Here is a 17,668-nt window from a genome sequence, read left to right on the forward strand (position 1 = left end):
GGAATGTGGTTTCTCATTTTTACAACTGCCTTTTAATTATTTGTAATATCAGTCAGTTCTGTCTTAATCTGTAAATAGCGGTGCCGGGTGTTTCCCACGGGGATGGGGATGGGGACAGGGGGCGGCAGGGGCTTTGCAAAGGCAGCATTGCAGAGAGGCAGGAGCTGCTTTAGCCGAGCCCGGGGTGATGGGAACAAATCATTAGCTGGGGAGGCGGCAGGTTTGGCCTCAGCCCCTGCAGCCTCTGCCCTCGTCCTCACCACGGTCCCTGTGCCCACCCCAAGGTCGCATGAAGGGCAGGATCTGCCCCGATGACGGCGCCCACCCGCACCCTGTGCTGTGCCTGCTTGTCGTGTGATGAATAAAGGCCCTGCAGACCTTCACCTGCGCCCTCGGTGCCGCTTTCGCGGGCTGCGGAGGGGAGCGAGGGGTGGCCCGTGGCCGGGGGTGCCCCCAGGCCCCATCCCCGCCAGCTGCCCGCACACGGTGTCCCATCCTCTCCCCATCCCTGTGTCCTGATCCTGCTCTGCCACGTCGCCGTGGCTTCCCTGCCATCGCCCTTGGGTCCTCCATGGCCTCTCACCCCATGTGGGCTCCTCTCGGCTCCATGGTGGTCTTGTGACGCTGGTGCTCCCCACACCTCCCCTGTCCCAGCCTGCTCAGCCGTGTCCTCATCACTGCCCTGGCTTCCTACCCTCATGCCCCTCATCACCCAGAGGTCCCAGCCTCCTCCAGGCTCGCTACATTCAGCTGTCCCTCCCTGAGCTCCTCCATCACCTCCCGTGTCACACCCCTCCTTTTGCTCCTCCATCATCCTTTGTGTACCATCCCTTCTGTCCCTGCTCCTCAGTCCCCCAGCGTGTCCCATCCTTCCTTCTTCTTCTCCTCCATCTTCAGCTGCATCTCTTTCCTCCTGTGTGCTCTTCCATTGCCCACCATGTCCTGCCCCTCATTATTCTGCTTCTGCGTCAGCCACCCAGCTCATTCCTGCTTCCCATGTCCCACCCCTTCCACATTCCTTCCCTCTTCCTGTGCACTTCCATCTTCTGCCATGTCCCATCCCTCCTTCCCCTGCTTCTCCATCACCCACCCATCCCATTCCTCCTTCCCGTGCTCCTGTCACCCAGTGTCCCATCCCTCCCTGCCACATTCCTGTTAGCTGTGTCGTCCCACGTGTCCTTCCATCCCTGCCACATCCTCTTCGTCCTTAGCTCCGGAGTCCTCCCTCACATCCTATCCTTCCTTGTCCTCTGCCGTCACCCACCGCCTCCATCCCTCCTTCCTGTGCTCCTGTCACCCCTGCACCCCATCCCTCCCTGCCATGTTCCTCCATCACCCACCATGTCCCATCCCTCGTTACTGTGCTTCTCCATCGCCCATCGCCTCCCATTCATCCTTCTAACGCCCCTCCATCACCCCATGGTGCATCCTTCCCTGCCATGCTTCACTATCATCCGCCACATCCCATCCCTTGTTATCCTCATCCACCTCCCACCATCTCCTAATCTCGTCTTCCTCCGCTTCCACCCTGTCCTATCTGTCCTCACCTGCTTCACCTCCAGTCTTTTCCTCTCATATTACTCCTTTTGTCAACATCTCACCATCCCTTCTCATCATCCGTGAACTCCCACCATCACTGCAACCTGCTTTAACATCTTCCACTTCTCATCTTCTCCCCATCTTTCTTCATACTCTACTGCCTCTTATCTCCTCATCTTCCTCCACTTCCCCATCCAATCCATCCTCACCTCCCACTATTACCCTGTCCCTCCAGTTGTCAACATCTCCCAGTCCTCCTCTTAATTCACACCCACACATTTCCAATCCCCCTCCATTTCCTACCATCTGTCTGTCCTCCTCCATCTCTCGCCAGTTTGTCTTCCCCTACCCCTTAACCATGTCTCCATCTCTCCTTGTAATCCTCCTCTATCTCCCACCGTCTCCTCATACCTCCTCTTCTTCCATCTCTCCTTCCCTCGTCCTCCACCACCTACCATCTCTTCATCTCCTCTCATCTCTCCCCTCCTCTTCCTCTACTGTCCATCATTTTGTCAAACTCCATCCTTCTCCACCTCCTGCTGTCCCCAGTTCCATTCCCCAACATCTCCCACCGTTTGCCTGTTCTTCCTCATCTTCCAGTTCCCACCTGCCTGGTTCTCCTCATCCTCCTCCAACCTCCTGTTTTCTCTTTTCATCATCCTTCACTTTTCATATCCCGTATCTCATTGTCCTCCGCTGCTTTCCCCTATCTCCTATACCTTCTTCATCCTCCATCTCCCACCTCTGCTTCCTCCACCTCAGCCTCCCCGTCCATCCTGCCAACCTCCCCCTTCCATCATTCCCCATCCCTTTTCATGCACTTTCAGCTCTTGCCGTTGCCTGTCTCCTCACACCTGACCTCCAGCCATCTCACCATCCTTGGTTATCATTCACCTCCCGGTTTCACTGTTTCTTCTCACATTACAGAATCACGGAACTGTAGGGGTTGGAAGGGACCTCTGAGATCACCGGGTCCAACCCTGCTGCCAAAGCAGGTTCCCTAGAGCAGGTTGCCCAGGTAGGCGTCCAGACAGGCCTTGAATATCTCCAGAGAAGGAGACCCCACAACCTCCCTGGGCAGCCTGTCCCAGTGCTCTGTCACCCTCACCGTGAAGAAGTTCTTTCGCGTGTTGGTGCGGAACTTCCTGTGCTCCATTTTGTGGCCATTGCCCCTTGTCCTGTCCCCACAGACCACTGAAAAGAGGTTGGCCATGTCCCTCTGTCTCCCACACTTCAGGTATTTGTAAACATTGGTAAGATCCCTCCTCAGTCTTCTCTTCTCAAGGCTGAACAGCCCCAGGTCTCTCAGCCTCTCCTCACAGAGGAGATGCTCCAGGCCCTGTATCATCTTTGTGGCCCTCCGCTGGACTCTTTCCAGGAGATCCCTGTCTTTTTTGTATGTTCTTCCACCTCTCCCCATCTCCCCATCCCTCCTCATTGTCCACGTGTCCCACCTACCACACGGGTTCCCCTCCACCTCTTCCTGACCTCCAGCCATCCTCGTTTACCTCACCCTTCCCTTCCTTTCCACATCTCCATCACCTCCCAACTCCATCCAGACCTCCCCTCTACTCCCAGCCTGACCTCTTGCCATTCTTCCACTCCTCTGTTCTTCCTGCACTCTGTTATTCCCAGCCCATCTGGCCCCTGCTGTTACTACCTATTTCTCTTCCTCCTTCCCGTGCCTTGTATCCCATCCCTTACCAGCCCAGGAAAGCCACCCCCAGCACTGCCATCCCTGCTGCAAGCAGGAAGGGCCCTTACCACTGGGGATGGGATGTGGGGCTAGGACGGATGGAGAACCAGCCTCCCGCCCCATCCCCGCTGCTCAAGGCATTTTCATAGCAGAGGTAAGGGCCACAGCCTGCAGGGTGGGCGATTCCTGCTGGACGTCAGGGAACACTTCTCCCTGGGGCTGGTGCAGCTGGAACTGGTCACTGGGGAAGCGGGAGGATCTCTGCCCTTGGAAGGTTTCAACACTCAGCTAGATAAAGCCACCGGTGTCCTGATTCAGCATCAGCAATAACCCTTTGGAACCAGGGAGCTCAGTCTCCTGGGATCTCTTGAAGCACACCCATCTGTAGGAGACTTCTCCAAGCAGTGGGGGGTTGCCCAAGAGGGGCAAGACATGGCTTTGAGTGCCGTGCCTGGGATGCTGCAGGACATGAGGAAGCATCCTGGCCACTTGCACCTGCTCCATGGTGCTCATGCAGGACCACTCCATACTGCTCGAGCGGGAGCACCCCACACTGCTCAAGCAGGACCACCCCATGCTGCTCCCACAGGACCTTCCTGTGTTGCTTAGGCAGAACCATTCCAGGCTGCTTGAGCAGCACCACTCCGTGCTTCTCAAGCAGGACCACCCCATACTGCTCCAGCATGCTGCTCAAACACAGCCACCCCAGGCTGCTTGAGCAGGACCCCTCCATGCTCTTCATGCAGTACCATGCTTGAGCAGGATGACACCACACTGCTTGAGCAGGACCATGCCAGGCTGCTTAAGCAGAATCATCCCATGTAGCTCAAGCATGACATTCCCATGTTGCTCAAGCAAGTCCACCCCATGTAGCTTGAGCCGGACCACTCCGGGCTACTCAAGCAGGACCATCCCATGTTGCTTGAGTACCATGAGCCAAGCCAAAGTGGCTTCCTGAAAGACTGCCAGATCCCAGGCCAGTGAGATCCTCCTGAGATGACCCCTCAGACCCCAGAGCCAGGAACCCTTGCATCTCCTTGTTTTCCTTCCCTCGGACCGGGCCGTGCAGGGACAAGGCCTTTCCCTTCCAGCCACCTTACGGCTGCACCAGGGCACGGGGCTGCTGGCGCTGCTGCCAAGGGGAGGACAGGCCTCTTCTCCATCCCGTGGGAGCCCCAGACCCTGAGGGACCTTCGTGGAGGGTCTGCTCAGAGCATCCTACACCACTCACGCACAAGGGCCAGCCGGCCTCGCTTGACTGCAGACTTTGCCTTGCAACGTTGGAGGCTCCCAGCCATCCCACAGGGGACCTGCCACATCCCACATGCTGTGTCCTACTGTGGCACGGGCAGGGACAGGGCAGCCAGTGTCTTGGTGGGGCGGGGGTGACATCTGTAGAGCGTTCCCATGCAAATGCCTTCCTGGCTGGTGAATTTGGGGGAGGGTGGAGGGAGTTTGCTACCTGTGTTAGAAACTAGCTGAACTTACGTGTCTCCCCAAGCTGGATTTCTTATTCCAAACGTTCAAACTGTTGTATATTGTACTGGGATTTTTACATTGAATTATTGTAGAAAACAAAAATCTAAACCAAGTCTGTTAAAAAATAAACATTAAAAAATCTCTATGAAAAAAAAAAAAAAAGAAAGAAAAGCTGACTCCAAGTCATCTTCTCGTCGGTGTGTCAAGCAGTGGTGTACCTCCAGTGCTGCCTCTCCTGTTCCCTCTGCTGCTTGGCCCCTGCCTGCCACAGCCCCGGGGGACACTGACCACGGTGCAGACACAGCTCCTGTGGTTTTGTAACGTCCTGGGTGATGAAGGGCACAGTCCCCATCTCACAGTATTGGCCTGGCCCTGCGGAGGCCCTGAACCCCAGGTGCCTGGTGGCATGGGGGGGTTCACCCGTGCCTGCACCCAGGCAGGGCACAGCTGAAGCTGTGGTGAGCAATGCCTGGAGCCTGCTTTAGGGGTCCAGAGGACATCGCTGCTGCCTGTCCCCAATCTCCCATGGGTGCAGGGAGGCTGCAGTGCCACGGGGAAGGGCTGTGGAGGATGTCGTGCAACAGAGGTCCCTGCTGCTGCTTCAGGGACCACAGCATCCCCACCCAGGTGCCCCAGGGTGCACAGAGCCCAGCTGTGCTCCCTGCCTTCGTCTGCACCCATCGCTGTGGGGGTGCAGACCCTGTTTGCAGGGAGATATCTTGATTTCAGAGTGATGGAAGCAAATGTGGGACCTGGCCAGGCTGGTAGGATAGGACCATAATCAGACAGGGTGGCCCAGCCATGACTAAGGGCTTCACAGCAGCTGTGTCCCCAGTGTCCCCAGCCCTCGTGGTCCGAGCACTGGTGCAGTCCTGCCACCCCCCAGCTCCCCAAGTGTGGGACGGGCTCCTGTACACCCATACACAAGCCCTCACCCTTGCCCATGCTTCATGCTCAAGCGAGGTAGTGGGGTGGGGGGCTGGGCAGCAGCTCGGGGTCACCCCTGTGCAGGCAGCCAGCGGCCTTCCTAACGCGGGGAGCTGGAGAAGCACCCCTGTGCAGCTCAGCTCCTGGCTGCTCCGGGCTCAGGGCAGAAGCAAATGGTGCCGGGGGACAGCGCAGGGAGATGTGTGCCCAGATGCTGTGCCCAGGGTGTGCCCCACATGGTTGTCATGAGTTCATGCCTGGAGGCTGCATCTCTGGCCCCTTGGAGCCCACGCTGCTGGCACCGTGGGCCACGCGTTGCCAGCGTGGCAGAGCCCACTTCACTGCCACTGCAGACCCTGCACTGCTGGCACCCAGGGCCCTGTGTCCGTGCCACCACGGCCCCTGCAGGGCTGGCAGCTCAGCAGCAGAGGGCACGCAGCTGCCGCCTGCCTGCGCTGCCTGGGCTCCTGCTGCCCGAAGCCAGGCAGGAGCTCGCAGAGATCGCTCACGCCCAAGCTCAGCTGTCCCTGCAGCCCAATGCACAGGGAAATAAAGAAGGTGGCTGCGTTTATGACTGGGCAAGGACACTCTCTGGAGTTCTGGGTCACCAATTCTGGGACATCTGTCCTTATGGGGAAAGCAGCTATTAAACCCCAGCCTCTCTAATGTGTTGCTGATCGAGGCACTGTCTCTCCTGAGCCTGGTTTCCTTTTCGCTTTATCCCTGGCCTTCACTGAATCCCTCACCGACGCTCTCCCATCTTCCAGATGGAAAATAGCAGCAAGCAGCAGCACCCAAGTAAACAAACAAGCTGCTGTGAGAGGGGAGAGCATCTTTATAAGGTTAATTGGCCCCATCTAGGAGACAGACAGACATTTTCCTTTGGCTCGCTCACTCATAAAGCTCAGGCGAACAGCAGTAATGCATCTCCTGGGTTTGATTTATAACCATGATTGTGTTATTAGCTCATCTACATGCAAAATGATTATGAATATATTGTGTGTGCTCTGCAGAGGCTAAATTACCAGGTTCTGATATTCATCAGCTTCCCTTTGAAGCTTGCAACAGACTGAAATTCAGCAGTCTGTCTCCCTGTGACAGCAGAGGCAGGGATGGGATGGCTTGGGCCTGATTCAGCCCAACTGGACCCATTTTTGCTCCCCAGGCCAGTAGCAGGAGGGGGCTGCTAAGCTCAAGGGCTGCAGCCATGCCCAGAGCCGCAGCAGTATCAAGCAACTCCATTTACAAACAAAGGCACTGATAACTCCCAGCAGGACCGAAAGGCTGTTATCACGGTGCCGATTAAAATTTCCTCTTGCAGCCAATGCAGAGGAGTTAGATCTGTGGCAAAATGTGCACGCTCCAGCGCTTAACCCCACTGCAGCAATGTGCTGAGTCCTTCAGCACGCTCTGGGAGCTCTGGGACAAGTGGACAGCCAGCAGGAGAGAAGGTTGGTGACCTTGGTGCTGCTCAGACACCTCAGTGCCTCCCTGGGTTGCTTCCTCCACGGCTGAGAGCTGCTCCCTTTCTGCTGTGCTGCATCCTGCACACCCACATTTTAGCAAAGAAGACAAGACATCCAGCTGCAGAAGAGACCCTGTCATGGCTTTTGCTCAGAGCTGGTCCCAAAAGCAGCTGACCCCCAGAACACCCCAGAGCTGACCCGAACCATGCCCTGTACAGATCTCACACTCAGCAGAGCCTCGCCCCGAGCACAGCGCACCCTGTCCCCATGCACAGCCCAGTGACCCAGTCGTGCACTCCTGCGGGAGGACCACAACGCAGCCCTCCTGTGATGTGCCTCATCAGGGTCCTCATGGTGGCAGAGGGGGTGAGGAACACGGGGAGCCCCTTTAGGTGTACCAGCAGCGGGCACTCAACAGATTACGGGGTTTTAACTGCTGCTAGCTGACATGCATTTATCAGCAAGCAGATTTTAGAGTGACAGGGAGCTTGGATGAAGCAAGGAGGATGATGGGTGGAGGGCGGAGAATGCTGCTTGTTTCAAGCTACCACATATCTGATATGCTCGGTTGTTTGCAAGAATGAGGATGTGTCTCCCACCCATTTCTGGGTAATTAGACCAGCAAGAAGGACAACCCCACAATCCTGGCTGGAGCCACCCGGGTGAGGTAGTCAGCTGTTCTACTGAAGCACTGCTTTGTCCCAGTTAACACAAGTTCCCCATGCAAAGATGCTTCCCATGCACTGCTTCATACAGGAGGCCTGATTTTCTGTTATTCCAGTTTCTCTTTTCCCCCTCCAGGATCTCTAGGACTGAGGTTCTGCATGTCAGGAACCGTGGAGTGAAGTGTCCCACAGCCACCACTGAGCTGCGGTGGGAGCTGCACACAAAGGCTGCTGGCAGAGCACCCCTGCAGACAGGGCGAGCAAGGCACCACGTAACCTGCCCAGCATTGGTTTCTTTTTCCCTGAGTTTCTGCAAGCAACCTTAATGTGCATTAATGTATCTTATTTACGTGCTTTTTTTTTCCCTTTACAGGAAGAGGAAGCAAAGGGCCTGAAGCGAAGCTGATTTCCTGGGGTTTCCTGGTGAGTCAGGAGCAGAGCTGGGAGCTGAGCTCCGAGCACGCCCTGCAGCACGCAGCCCCACCAAGCTCCAGGGCAGGAGCCCAGCTGGATGCAAGCTGCGCTGGGGCAGAGGGAGCTGGAGCAGCAAAGTATGGTCACGCAGCAAGAAATCATTGCAGGGAGGCCAGGACATGTCCGTATTTTGGCTGTGGACCATTGAAATGAAAGTTTGGGAAGGGTCATGTCTATGCCATGGTGCTGTCTAAACAACAGTGTGGTTCCCAGCCTTGTGCACAGGCATTTGGAGGATTACCGGGCTCCTGTGAGACAGCATGGGAAAATGTGCCCAGGAGGCTATTCTCAGTTTTCCTCCTTGCAGGTGGTTTGCGAGAGGTGCAGTGATTGCTCCCCATCAGGCAGCTTCTTGGCCACAGCTGGGGATGGCTGCAGCACAACAACAACTCCTCCAGCCGTGGCAGCCCAGGCTGGGCAATGCTGGATGGAGGACAGCTGGGGCACGGTGCTGTCCGGGCCTCGGGGCTCTGTATGTCCTGCCCACAGCAGGCAACAGTTGCTTGTGAGAAATCATGCTGTCACTGAGCCTGGTGGAGAATTTCAGCTGGGCAAATCACTGGAAGCAAAAGCAGAAAGGAAGGAAGGAAACCAGAGGGTGCCTCCCAAACATGCAAAGCAGTGTCAGGGCACCTGTCCCAGGGCAGAAGAGCAAAAAGCCCATTCCCAGCAGTGGGGTGAACTGGGAGGGGCCTGCTTGGCACGTGGGGAGCCAGGAGGTTTGTTAGGGAACCACCAAGCCCTGCTTGTAAATGCAAAATCCTCCAGACTGAGGCTGCTAATACTGAGGGCTGGCAGTTCATAATGGAAAATGTTCAGTGTGAGGTGGCTTCTGAAGGACTTTAGAAGTGTCGGGCTAAGTGTAAGTGGGGTACACTGGCCCTCTTTGCAGGACAGGACCAGTCCACTTTCCAGCTGGAGCAGTTGAACAATGTGCAACGTGTACCCCAAAGCTCTTGGGGCTGTGCCTGGCCCACAACTCCATGGGGTGTCATAACCCCCATAGCTCCTAAAACATCCATGCCAGGGTGCCCAGGTTGCGGGGATGAATTCAATTTTTCTTCAGAAACATCTTTTTGTAATAGGGAACTCGGAGGAAACAATAGTGCTGGCTGGTGGTGGGAGATACCTTGCAGAGTTTCGCTGTATCTGTATCACATCTGCCTGTGGAGAGAGCCTGGGCTGGGAAACTGTGGGTTTGTGTTCCTGTAGTGTACAGCAACACGATGCTCCCAGGGAGTGCATTAAACATGGAAAATAGCAAGGATCCCAGAATAGGCTGGACCTAATCACTGACAGGAATACGTGCCAAGTTCAAGATTCTGGATTTTTATCTTCTGAGTGCTCCTGGCCCCCAGCCCAAACCACCACAGAAATTGCCTATGTCCCCAGAGTGAGCAGTTCCCCAGACACAGTCCCCACAGCATGGGCTGCTCAGGGGCTTTGTCCTTTGAGTGCTTTTGAGATAGCTGGAGGAGGATTTTTGTTGGGTGAAGAAGGATTTGGGGTGGGTGAAGGAGGTTCTCAGCCACAGCACCCTGTGCTGTTCCCCTGTGCCTGGCAAGGGGAGACCTGGCCCTGAGGGGACACGGCTCATGGGGACACTGCTGATGGCAGAGATGTCACTGATGTGGCAGCACTGTTAACGGGGGGGACACTGATGGCATGGTGGGACATCACTGGTGGGGGGACACCAGTGACAGGGGGACATGGCTGACTGGGTGGACTCCACTGACGGGGAGACATGGCTGACAGGGGGACGTAGCTGACAGGGGGGGCAGGGCTGACAGGGGGACATACTGGCTGACAGGGACATAGCTGCTGACAGGACGACACGGCTGACAGGAGACACCACTAACGGGGGGACACGGCTGGCAGGGGCCGCACCGCTGACAGGAGCACAGGGCTGACGAGGGGCACACGGCTGACAGGGACTCTCGACCGACAGCGGGGACGCGGCCGACGGGAGGCCACCACCGGCGGGCACACAGGCGGGGACGCGCCGCCGCGGGCCACTCGGCCATCCGTCCCCCCGGCCGCAGCCGGGTGCGGGCGGCGGTGCCGCGGCTGCGGGCGGGCGGTGAGGGGCGGTCCCCGCCGTCCCCGTCCCCGTCGCGATCCCCGCCCCCGGCTCCGCGCCGCTTTGAAGCGGGCTCGGCGGCGCCCTCCCGCTCAGAGCCGCCGGCGCCCGCCATGGTGCAGCCCGAGGAGCAGGCCCGGCTCTACCCGCCGCGGCCCGAGCTGCTGCCGGCGGCGCACGTCCCCTCGCTGCCCCACTACGAGCGCCTCTACCAGCGCTCCGTGGAGGAGCCGCAGGGTGAGGGGCCGGGGCCGCGGGGGGCGGTCGCGGGACGGCGCCGCCGGAGCCGCCCGGGGGCTGCGGCCTCGGTGAGGGGAGCGGGAGGGGGCGGCCGCGCTGCCCGTTAGTTCTCGGAGGCGTTCGCGGGGAGGCGAAGCGTTCTTGTTCTTTTTCCCCTCATCCGCTTGGGTTCCTGGGTGATATGCTCCGGCCGTTGCTTTTGCAGAGTTCTGGGGTGACATTGCCAAAGAGTTCTACTGGAAGCGCCAGCACTCGGGGCCGTTTCTGAAGTACAACTTCGATGTGACGAAGGGGAAGATCTTCATTGAGTGGATGAAAGGGGCGACGACCAACATCTGCTACAACCTCCTGGATAGGAATGTCGGCGAGAAGAAGCTTGGGGACAAAGTTGCTTTTTACTGGTAAATTCCCGTTTTTACTATGATGTGGGAAGTGTGTGAACATAATGTTGAAGTGTACAAATGGTATTGATTGCTGTTGAGGTGAATTAAAACACGATAAAACCTGAGAGGCTTTGATCTTGGCATAGATACAGCAGGTGTTTGCTCTCTGTGTGTTTGAAAGGGGCTGTGTGACCGAGCTGCGCTGCCCGGCACAGCGTGGTGGTGGGGAGCTCCCGGCTCTCCTGGGCTGTACCTGCTGGGAGCCCTTGGGTGCTCTCCTGGCAGGTGCCACAACGCCCCCGTGGAGTAGGAAGACAGGGATGGAAGAAATGGGGTCAGGAACAGCCAACATCCACAGTCAAAAAGCAAATTAAACCTGTTGCTGTGTTCTGTGGGTCTGGCAAGCTTCTATTCCTGTGGCAGAAAGGTACTTTCCCAAACCTTCTGTATTGATTCCTTGCACTTGAGCATATGTGATGTTGTGATACTGTCCGAAAGGCTGGCTTTTCAGACCTTACCTTTGGGAAGAAAAGTTAACTCCTAGCCTTATCTGAAACATACTTGTATTTTTTTTCTACCCCCGGAGTAGTTCATAGTTTGAAAAGCTCTGTGGAGTAGAATTTTTCATATTGATACCAAATAAGCTTGTCTAGTGATATGTGAGGTCTAGAACCAATGCTCCACTGCAGAATGAGCTCAGCTGGCATCACAGCTGTGCCCCCAGGTTGAGGACAGTGCCTTGCCCACTTGTGTTTGGCTGCTCCCTTGAATTAGTATGTGTTTACTCTGCATCTGTGTTCCCCTGACTGTGTGGGGCAGCACAGAATCAAAATGAAACAAATACAACTTGTTAGGATGCAATAATTTGTGTTAATCTGAGTCCCTTCAGAGGGGCTGCTGTAGAAGTCTTATCCTCACTTCAGTAAAAACACCAGGTGCTCTAATGGTGATCAGTGGTCCTTCTCTAAGTGGTTGTGTGCAGCTGAAGAGTTGTCCCCACCATGTGTGGCTGTTACCTTTAGGTGATTTGTGGCTACTCTACTACAAAAAGAAACATGCTCATAAAGTGTTGTTGTGGCTGCAATTATAAAACTGGGTTCATATAAGCTGTTTCTATCCGTACAGCTACTGCTTCAGCAAAAGAGAATTACACTTGCTGCCTAGCAAATAATCATACTGATGATAGTACGCAGGTGAAATGGTGGAAAGTATTTACTTCCCTGCTAGTCAAACACATGTGCCAGCTCACTCAGATGTAAAATGACTTCAGCTTCTGAATGAAAATGCCTTTGTAAACTCATTCTGGTAAAGGTGTGGCAGCAAACAGCACCATTTGGCAGGCTCCTGGGCAGCCAGAGCAGCCAGCTGTTCTGGAGGGAGTGGGCTTATCCTGCATCCTTCTTCTTGCACATAAATCTCCTTGTGGCAGTTAGGCAGCAGCCTACAGCTCTAATTTTGTCTTAGTAAAGGCTTTTCTTGTTAGCTTTTCTGGCAGCCTTAGCGGGGTGTTTGATGCTGAGCAATACTTGCAGTGCATAGGTGGGTGTCAGTTGTGGTGTTTACAATGCTAAAAACAAGTCTGTCTTCATCCTTAGCAGGCAGTTTTCGATGACAACTTTGGGATAAACTCTCCCAAGTTGGGTCTGTCACGAATGGCTGATTCTGTGTCTGGAGCTGTCAGCTGTGGAGGTAATAGTGCAAGGGGTGGAAGAGGCACACTGAGCATGGTGTGTGCAGTGTTGACCTGCAAACTTGTGGTACAAGGAGCAGGGCTAAGGGTTGTTAATTGTAGAATCACTCTTCTGGGAACATGCACATGCCTCTCTGGACACACGCTTTTATCTTCAGTAACAAAATATACTTGTTGTCATCTTGTCCTTCCGCATTTTGCCTTTAAAAACTCTGTTGAATAAGCCTGGCTTTCTAAAAACTCTTGAGACTTGTCAGACTGGTTGAAAGGTCAGAAGAGGAATGAGAGCCTCTGCAAGCCAAAGAGGTTTCCAAGGAAAAACTTGGGATTTTGAAGTGCCTTGGCCAACTTCTTGCTTCGAAGGATGTCTGTAGAGCTGGGTAGGAGAAGAAGGGGCTGAGATGACCCTGAGGTATCACTGACTGCCCCAGCTGTATGAAAGCTTTGAAAAGATGCGAGGTCATGGTCTTTGCTTTCAGAGAGAAAGCAGGAGAATGAATAGCATTTCCAGGCACCGCTGAGCGTATCTGAGGAGAAATGTGTCCTGACAAAAGTTAGAACAGCTCACTATGGCTGTGTTAAGTTTGGCATGGGCTGGAAGGAGCTGGCAGCTCATCCCCATGGGCTCTCGCCAAGCTGCTCTGAAGGCTCCTGTACCACTGCCAGTCCCAGAGGGCACAGCTCAGCCCTGCTTGGAGGGTCTAAGCCCAGGGATGTGCGTTGGCCACCAGGCTGTTGGAGCAGCGCCGTCATCAGGTTCGCTGGCGAGCTGTTTGACTCAGACGTGGGGCTGCTCTGTTGGCACAGAGGACGGTCCATGAGATTGCTTCATGCTGTGGGACTTGTACGTAGGTGACTCTGCTGTGGTATCACCCCCGGGTGCAGTTAGCACTGCTGAGTTCAAAATGACCACCCCGAGTTGTAGGAAATGCTGGTTCTCCGTTGCCTGTCTCGCTACGATATCTCTTGCTGCTTGTGAACGTTACAAGTATTTCTGTCCCTGCTGCTTTTGATTCCTCTTTCTGCTTGGTATTGCTGGTGTGGCCTAAAAAGGAACAGAAGAGCCAGGAAACGCTTCTGATAAAGTGCTGGTCTGAAAAGCGACATCTCTTTCATCGTTGCGTGGAAAGTCTGCAGGCAACAATGCTGCAGCTGCTTGCAGGTAGGTGCCTGCCCTGGCACTCGTGGGCACTGCACGCGCGTGGCTCTGCGCAGCCAGCTGGGACAGGGCATCTGCGTGGGACTCGGGGCAGTGCACAGACAAACCCTCACGTCTGTGTTGAAACGCCTGTTAATGATCTAGTATAAACCTCTGTCTGGTGAGGCTGTGGAGGTAAAAATATAACCAGGTGGGAATCCAAGAAGCCAAACACCTAGTATGGAGCTCTACCATATTTTTGCTAATTAGGCTCTGGGGTGCAGAGGTACGTAGAGGAAGCATGCTGTCTGTGTGGCCTGGGCACAGCTGAAGCACTCATTTCTGAGCTCTGTTTCCCAAACCAGTCAGCCCAGCTGCAGTCCTGGTGGGACTAGGGGGCAGGAGATGGAGCTCAGCGCGCTACTTTTTGTCTCCCCGTTGCCTAGGTGCGTGGGTTTAGCAGGGTGCTGGTTTCTGCCAGCTTTGGAAGAATGTAGGTTTTTTGTTTTCCTGTGTTTTCATATGGAGTAATGTGTTTAGAAAGGAGAAGCAAAGGGTAGTGAAGGCAGCCAGAGCTTACTGCAGCTTTATTTAAAGGAGAGAATAACTGCTAATTGATCCCAATCTGGATCTTGAGCAAGCGTAACATGCAAAGATAAAATGAAGCTGTTTTTCTAAATGTAGAAAAGGATTTAGGGGGTTGTAGTCGTAAGACTTCTTCCAATAAATCTTTCTGTAAGACATAAACTTAGAGAATGGTTTTAAGTAAAATAAAATCAACTGGAAAACAAAACACTACTCCCTGATCACTGCTAGATTTTTTTTTAAGAAACTGGAAATAGTTTTGTGGTTTGTGTTTTGTTGTTTTTTTTTCTTTTTATTTTTGGCAGCAGTCTTCCAGAGAGGATACAGATTGTCCTCGGTAGCTCAGTGCCCAGCCGAAGCTGGGCGCCTGTTCAGTGTGAGCATGCTGCTGGGGCCCGGTGGGACGATGTCTCCCCTGCTGTGTCCTTGATCTGGTGGCTGTTGTTAGCAGAGTGGCAGCCCACAGCTCACGGTGGAGTGCTTGATTCTGGGATGAGCCATCTCTGAGCCAAAAATGAAGCCAGATGCTGCTGTACTTCAGTTGCACTTCTCCTGCAAAGATCTGGATCTCTTCTGCTTGCAGGAATGAGCTTGCCTTAAACTGCTGAGAACAATCAGTGCTTTGCCTCCAGAACCCAGTGTGGGTTTGTGTTTTGTTTTTCTTTTCTGCCTTTAGATAACTTCATAGGTGTCAGTGTTCCCTTACTGTCATGCACACGGATGCTGTGACTGAAGGTGGTGGCTGTTCACACCAAGAGTTTCAGAGGTACTTAATCATAGCCAGCTTCTACACAGTGCTCTCAGCTCTGCTACTCCCGCTGGCTTCAGGACATCTGAAAGTCCTGTGCCAAACTGACTTTTCTTTGGTAACTTCCTGGATGATTTGTCATACTTGAGTGACACAGCCTCTTTCAACACTCTTCTGGTAGTGAGAGCTTGTCCTTGAATCACACAGCTGGTTTGAAGGGGAAAAATATATATATAATCAAATCAGCCCTGGGAAAGCTGTGTTTACTGCTACGCACCTCCAGGCGTGTGCCTGCATGCTGCTGAGAGCAGTCAAAGCGCGGCTGCCACCAAACAGCTGCACCCAGCGCTGCTGCAGGGGGGTCCAGGTAAGTGCTGCAGCAGCAAGGGCCATTGTGGAGAAGTTTCCGTGTGTTTGGGGTCTTACCCGGGCTCTGCACAGCTCCCTTCTGCCGGTGGGGATGCTCGCTGGGGAAGGGGGTGGCCCTACTGGTCAGAGCAGAGGGGCATTTTTGGGTACGTCCTCAGGGGGCTGTGTAGGCTCCCCGCTGTGTGCCGAGAGCAGTGTGATCGATCTGTGGTCTTGGCAGATCTTACCCTGGAGGCATCGCTGGGCAGTACAGTGCTCTGCTTCCAGCAAGCAGGTGGGTTAGGTGTCCCAAAAGTAGGTAATAACGTGCGGTGAGTGCACTCCTGCTCTATGAAGCCGCGTGTCTTGTGTGCTCCTTCCAGGGCAGCGACAGCCCTAGCTTTCCACCCCAGGAAGCAGAGCCGTCTGCTGGTGGGTTTTGTGGCCTCTCTCGGCGTGGCAGGGGGTGTTACAGAACTCTCTGTGGCAGCTGCACCTGAGCCCTTGAGAACAAGGGTCCTCCTTCCTTCCGACAGGACGCCTCTGCTCTGCGGGGCCCTTCCCAGCTCTGCTGCTCGGGGGCTACGGGGAGCGGCAGCAGAAGCCTGGTGTTAAAGGAAGGAGGTCAGATGCTTCCAGGTGTCGAGGAGGGGTGGCTTTTCCTTATTTCTTTGGAATCCTTCCCGTGCCAGTGCAGGGACAGTCACACCCCGGTGTGGTTAGTGCCGTGGCAGTTGTGCAAGCAGCGCCTGTTTGGATGCTCGTGTGAGTGCCGGCTAGGACAGGAGCGCTGGTAGCTCGTCCTCAGCTGCAGCTCTGGGGCCTGTCTCTCTTGCTGGATGCAGTCTGTCCTCAGCTGCGGGCTGCTTGGAGCCAGGCCGGGCTGCTCCGAGAGCTGGCTGGTGTCATGCTGATAGGTACAGGTGCCGTGAGGAGGTGGTGCTGCCCCAGGGCAGCCTCGTGAGACCTGCACGAGGGTTTGGCCCGAGGGGATGGAAGACACTGATCGGGGTCTGAAGCCTGGTTCTGGGGGCTGTGTGTTTGTGCTGAGATCTGGCATCTGCCAGCTTTCTGCTCTCGTATCTTGAGGTGGTTGTGTCCTGAGCGTTTCTGTTAATGGCTCGTGCTTACTGTGCTGCGTCCTACATCCTCTTTGTTTCTAGTGAAGTCTGAGGCAGTTTCCGCCTAAGAGATTGTGCCAAAGGATGAACTGAGCGTGTGAGAACAGCAAAATGCCTTCCTCGGGCTGCTGCTGTCCCTTCCAGTCACAGGAGCGATGCGCAGGCTGTGCTTTCCTGGGTGCTGTGAGTCAGTGCTGAAGCCCCGCGTTACTCAGACAGCAGGCAGGTGCAGGCACGCCAAGTTTGCTCCCTTCTGAGGGCAGATTTGGAAGCAGAGCTCGACTCGTCCCCATCAGGTGCACGTGCCAGTTGGCTGAGAGGTGCCGGGAAGGATGCTTTGCTCGTTTCTGAGATCTCAAGCCCCGTTCTCCCTCTGCAGAGCCTTGTCCCACTCAGGATGTGCTCTGGGAAGCTGGCAGGGCAGGAACAAGAGCGGGGAGAACTGGGACGTGCTCTCAGCCCGGAGCCTGTGCTGGTCCTGCCGGGAGGTCTCCGGCAGCTGGCAGGCCGCTGGCAGCGATGTGGGGGCGCAGCAACGCGCGAGGACTTCTCGGGCTGCAGCAGCAGCTGGCGAGGCCCAGGCTGACAGAATGGGGCTTTTTCTCCCCTTTTAACAAAAGGGAGCCTGTGGACAGCACGGGTGCGATTGTTGAGGAGAGAGGGGCTGTACGAGCAGCCTCTCCTGCTGGGGAGCACGAGCCGGTGGCAACGCCGAGCAGAGCAGGTTGCTTTTGGGCTGTCCCAGCTGTCTGTTTGCAGCCGTCTGCTCTGCAGCTCTTGGTAGCTGCTGCTGAGAGGGTTACGCTATCTGTCTGTATCAATATGAAGGAATAGCCAGGAAGTATTTGACAGAGAAACAAGCTGGGTGTCAGTGAGTGCCCAGGATTAGATGGCACGTGCTCCAGAGGACCGCAGGAACCTGAATGTGAAGCTGCGGGGCTGCTGGCCGGGGTGTGCGGCGTGCCGCTGCCGCTGGGGCTCTGCCTGGCGCTGGGAGCAGCGGGGCGACCTGCCTCGTGTCCCCTCGGGATGGGGGTGAGCTCCCTGCGCTGCCTGGGCTGCTGCGAGGAGAAGGGCTGCGTGCTGAGC

At 55.4% G+C, this 17,668-nt stretch overlaps 1 protein-coding gene and 1 long non-coding RNA gene across 3 annotated transcripts in view; both read left to right on the plus strand.

Annotated features, from left to right (window-relative positions):
* The first annotated feature begins 6,818 nt into the window (after positions 1–6,818).
* On the plus strand, positions 6,819–9,656 carry LOC121078982. The gene is made up of 4 exons (XR_005824816.1): positions 6,819–7,769; positions 7,909–8,044; positions 8,146–8,195; positions 8,554–9,656. It is a non-coding gene; the product is annotated as an uncharacterized LOC121078982 (long non-coding RNA).
* Positions 9,657–10,330: 674 nt separating this feature from the next.
* ACSS2 (acyl-CoA synthetase short chain family member 2) overlaps positions 10,331–17,668 on the plus strand; it is a 33,251-nt gene continuing 25,913 nt past the window's right edge. The window contains exons 1-2 of one of the 2 annotated variants that reach the window (XM_040575547.1): positions 10,331–10,563; positions 10,772–10,967. In XM_040575547.1, the coding sequence (XP_040431481.1) occupies positions 10,440–10,563; positions 10,772–10,967 (320 nt within the window). In that variant the 5' untranslated portion in view covers positions 10,331–10,439. The remainder of the gene's footprint in view (positions 10,564–10,771; positions 10,968–17,668) is intronic. The other variant, XM_040575548.1, reaches the window with a different exon arrangement.

Source organism: Cygnus olor, chromosome 16, assembly GCF_009769625.2.
Source record: "Cygnus olor isolate bCygOlo1 chromosome 16, bCygOlo1.pri.v2, whole genome shotgun sequence".
In the NCBI taxonomy this organism is placed as follows: Eukaryota; Metazoa; Chordata; class Aves; order Anseriformes; family Anatidae; genus Cygnus; species Cygnus olor.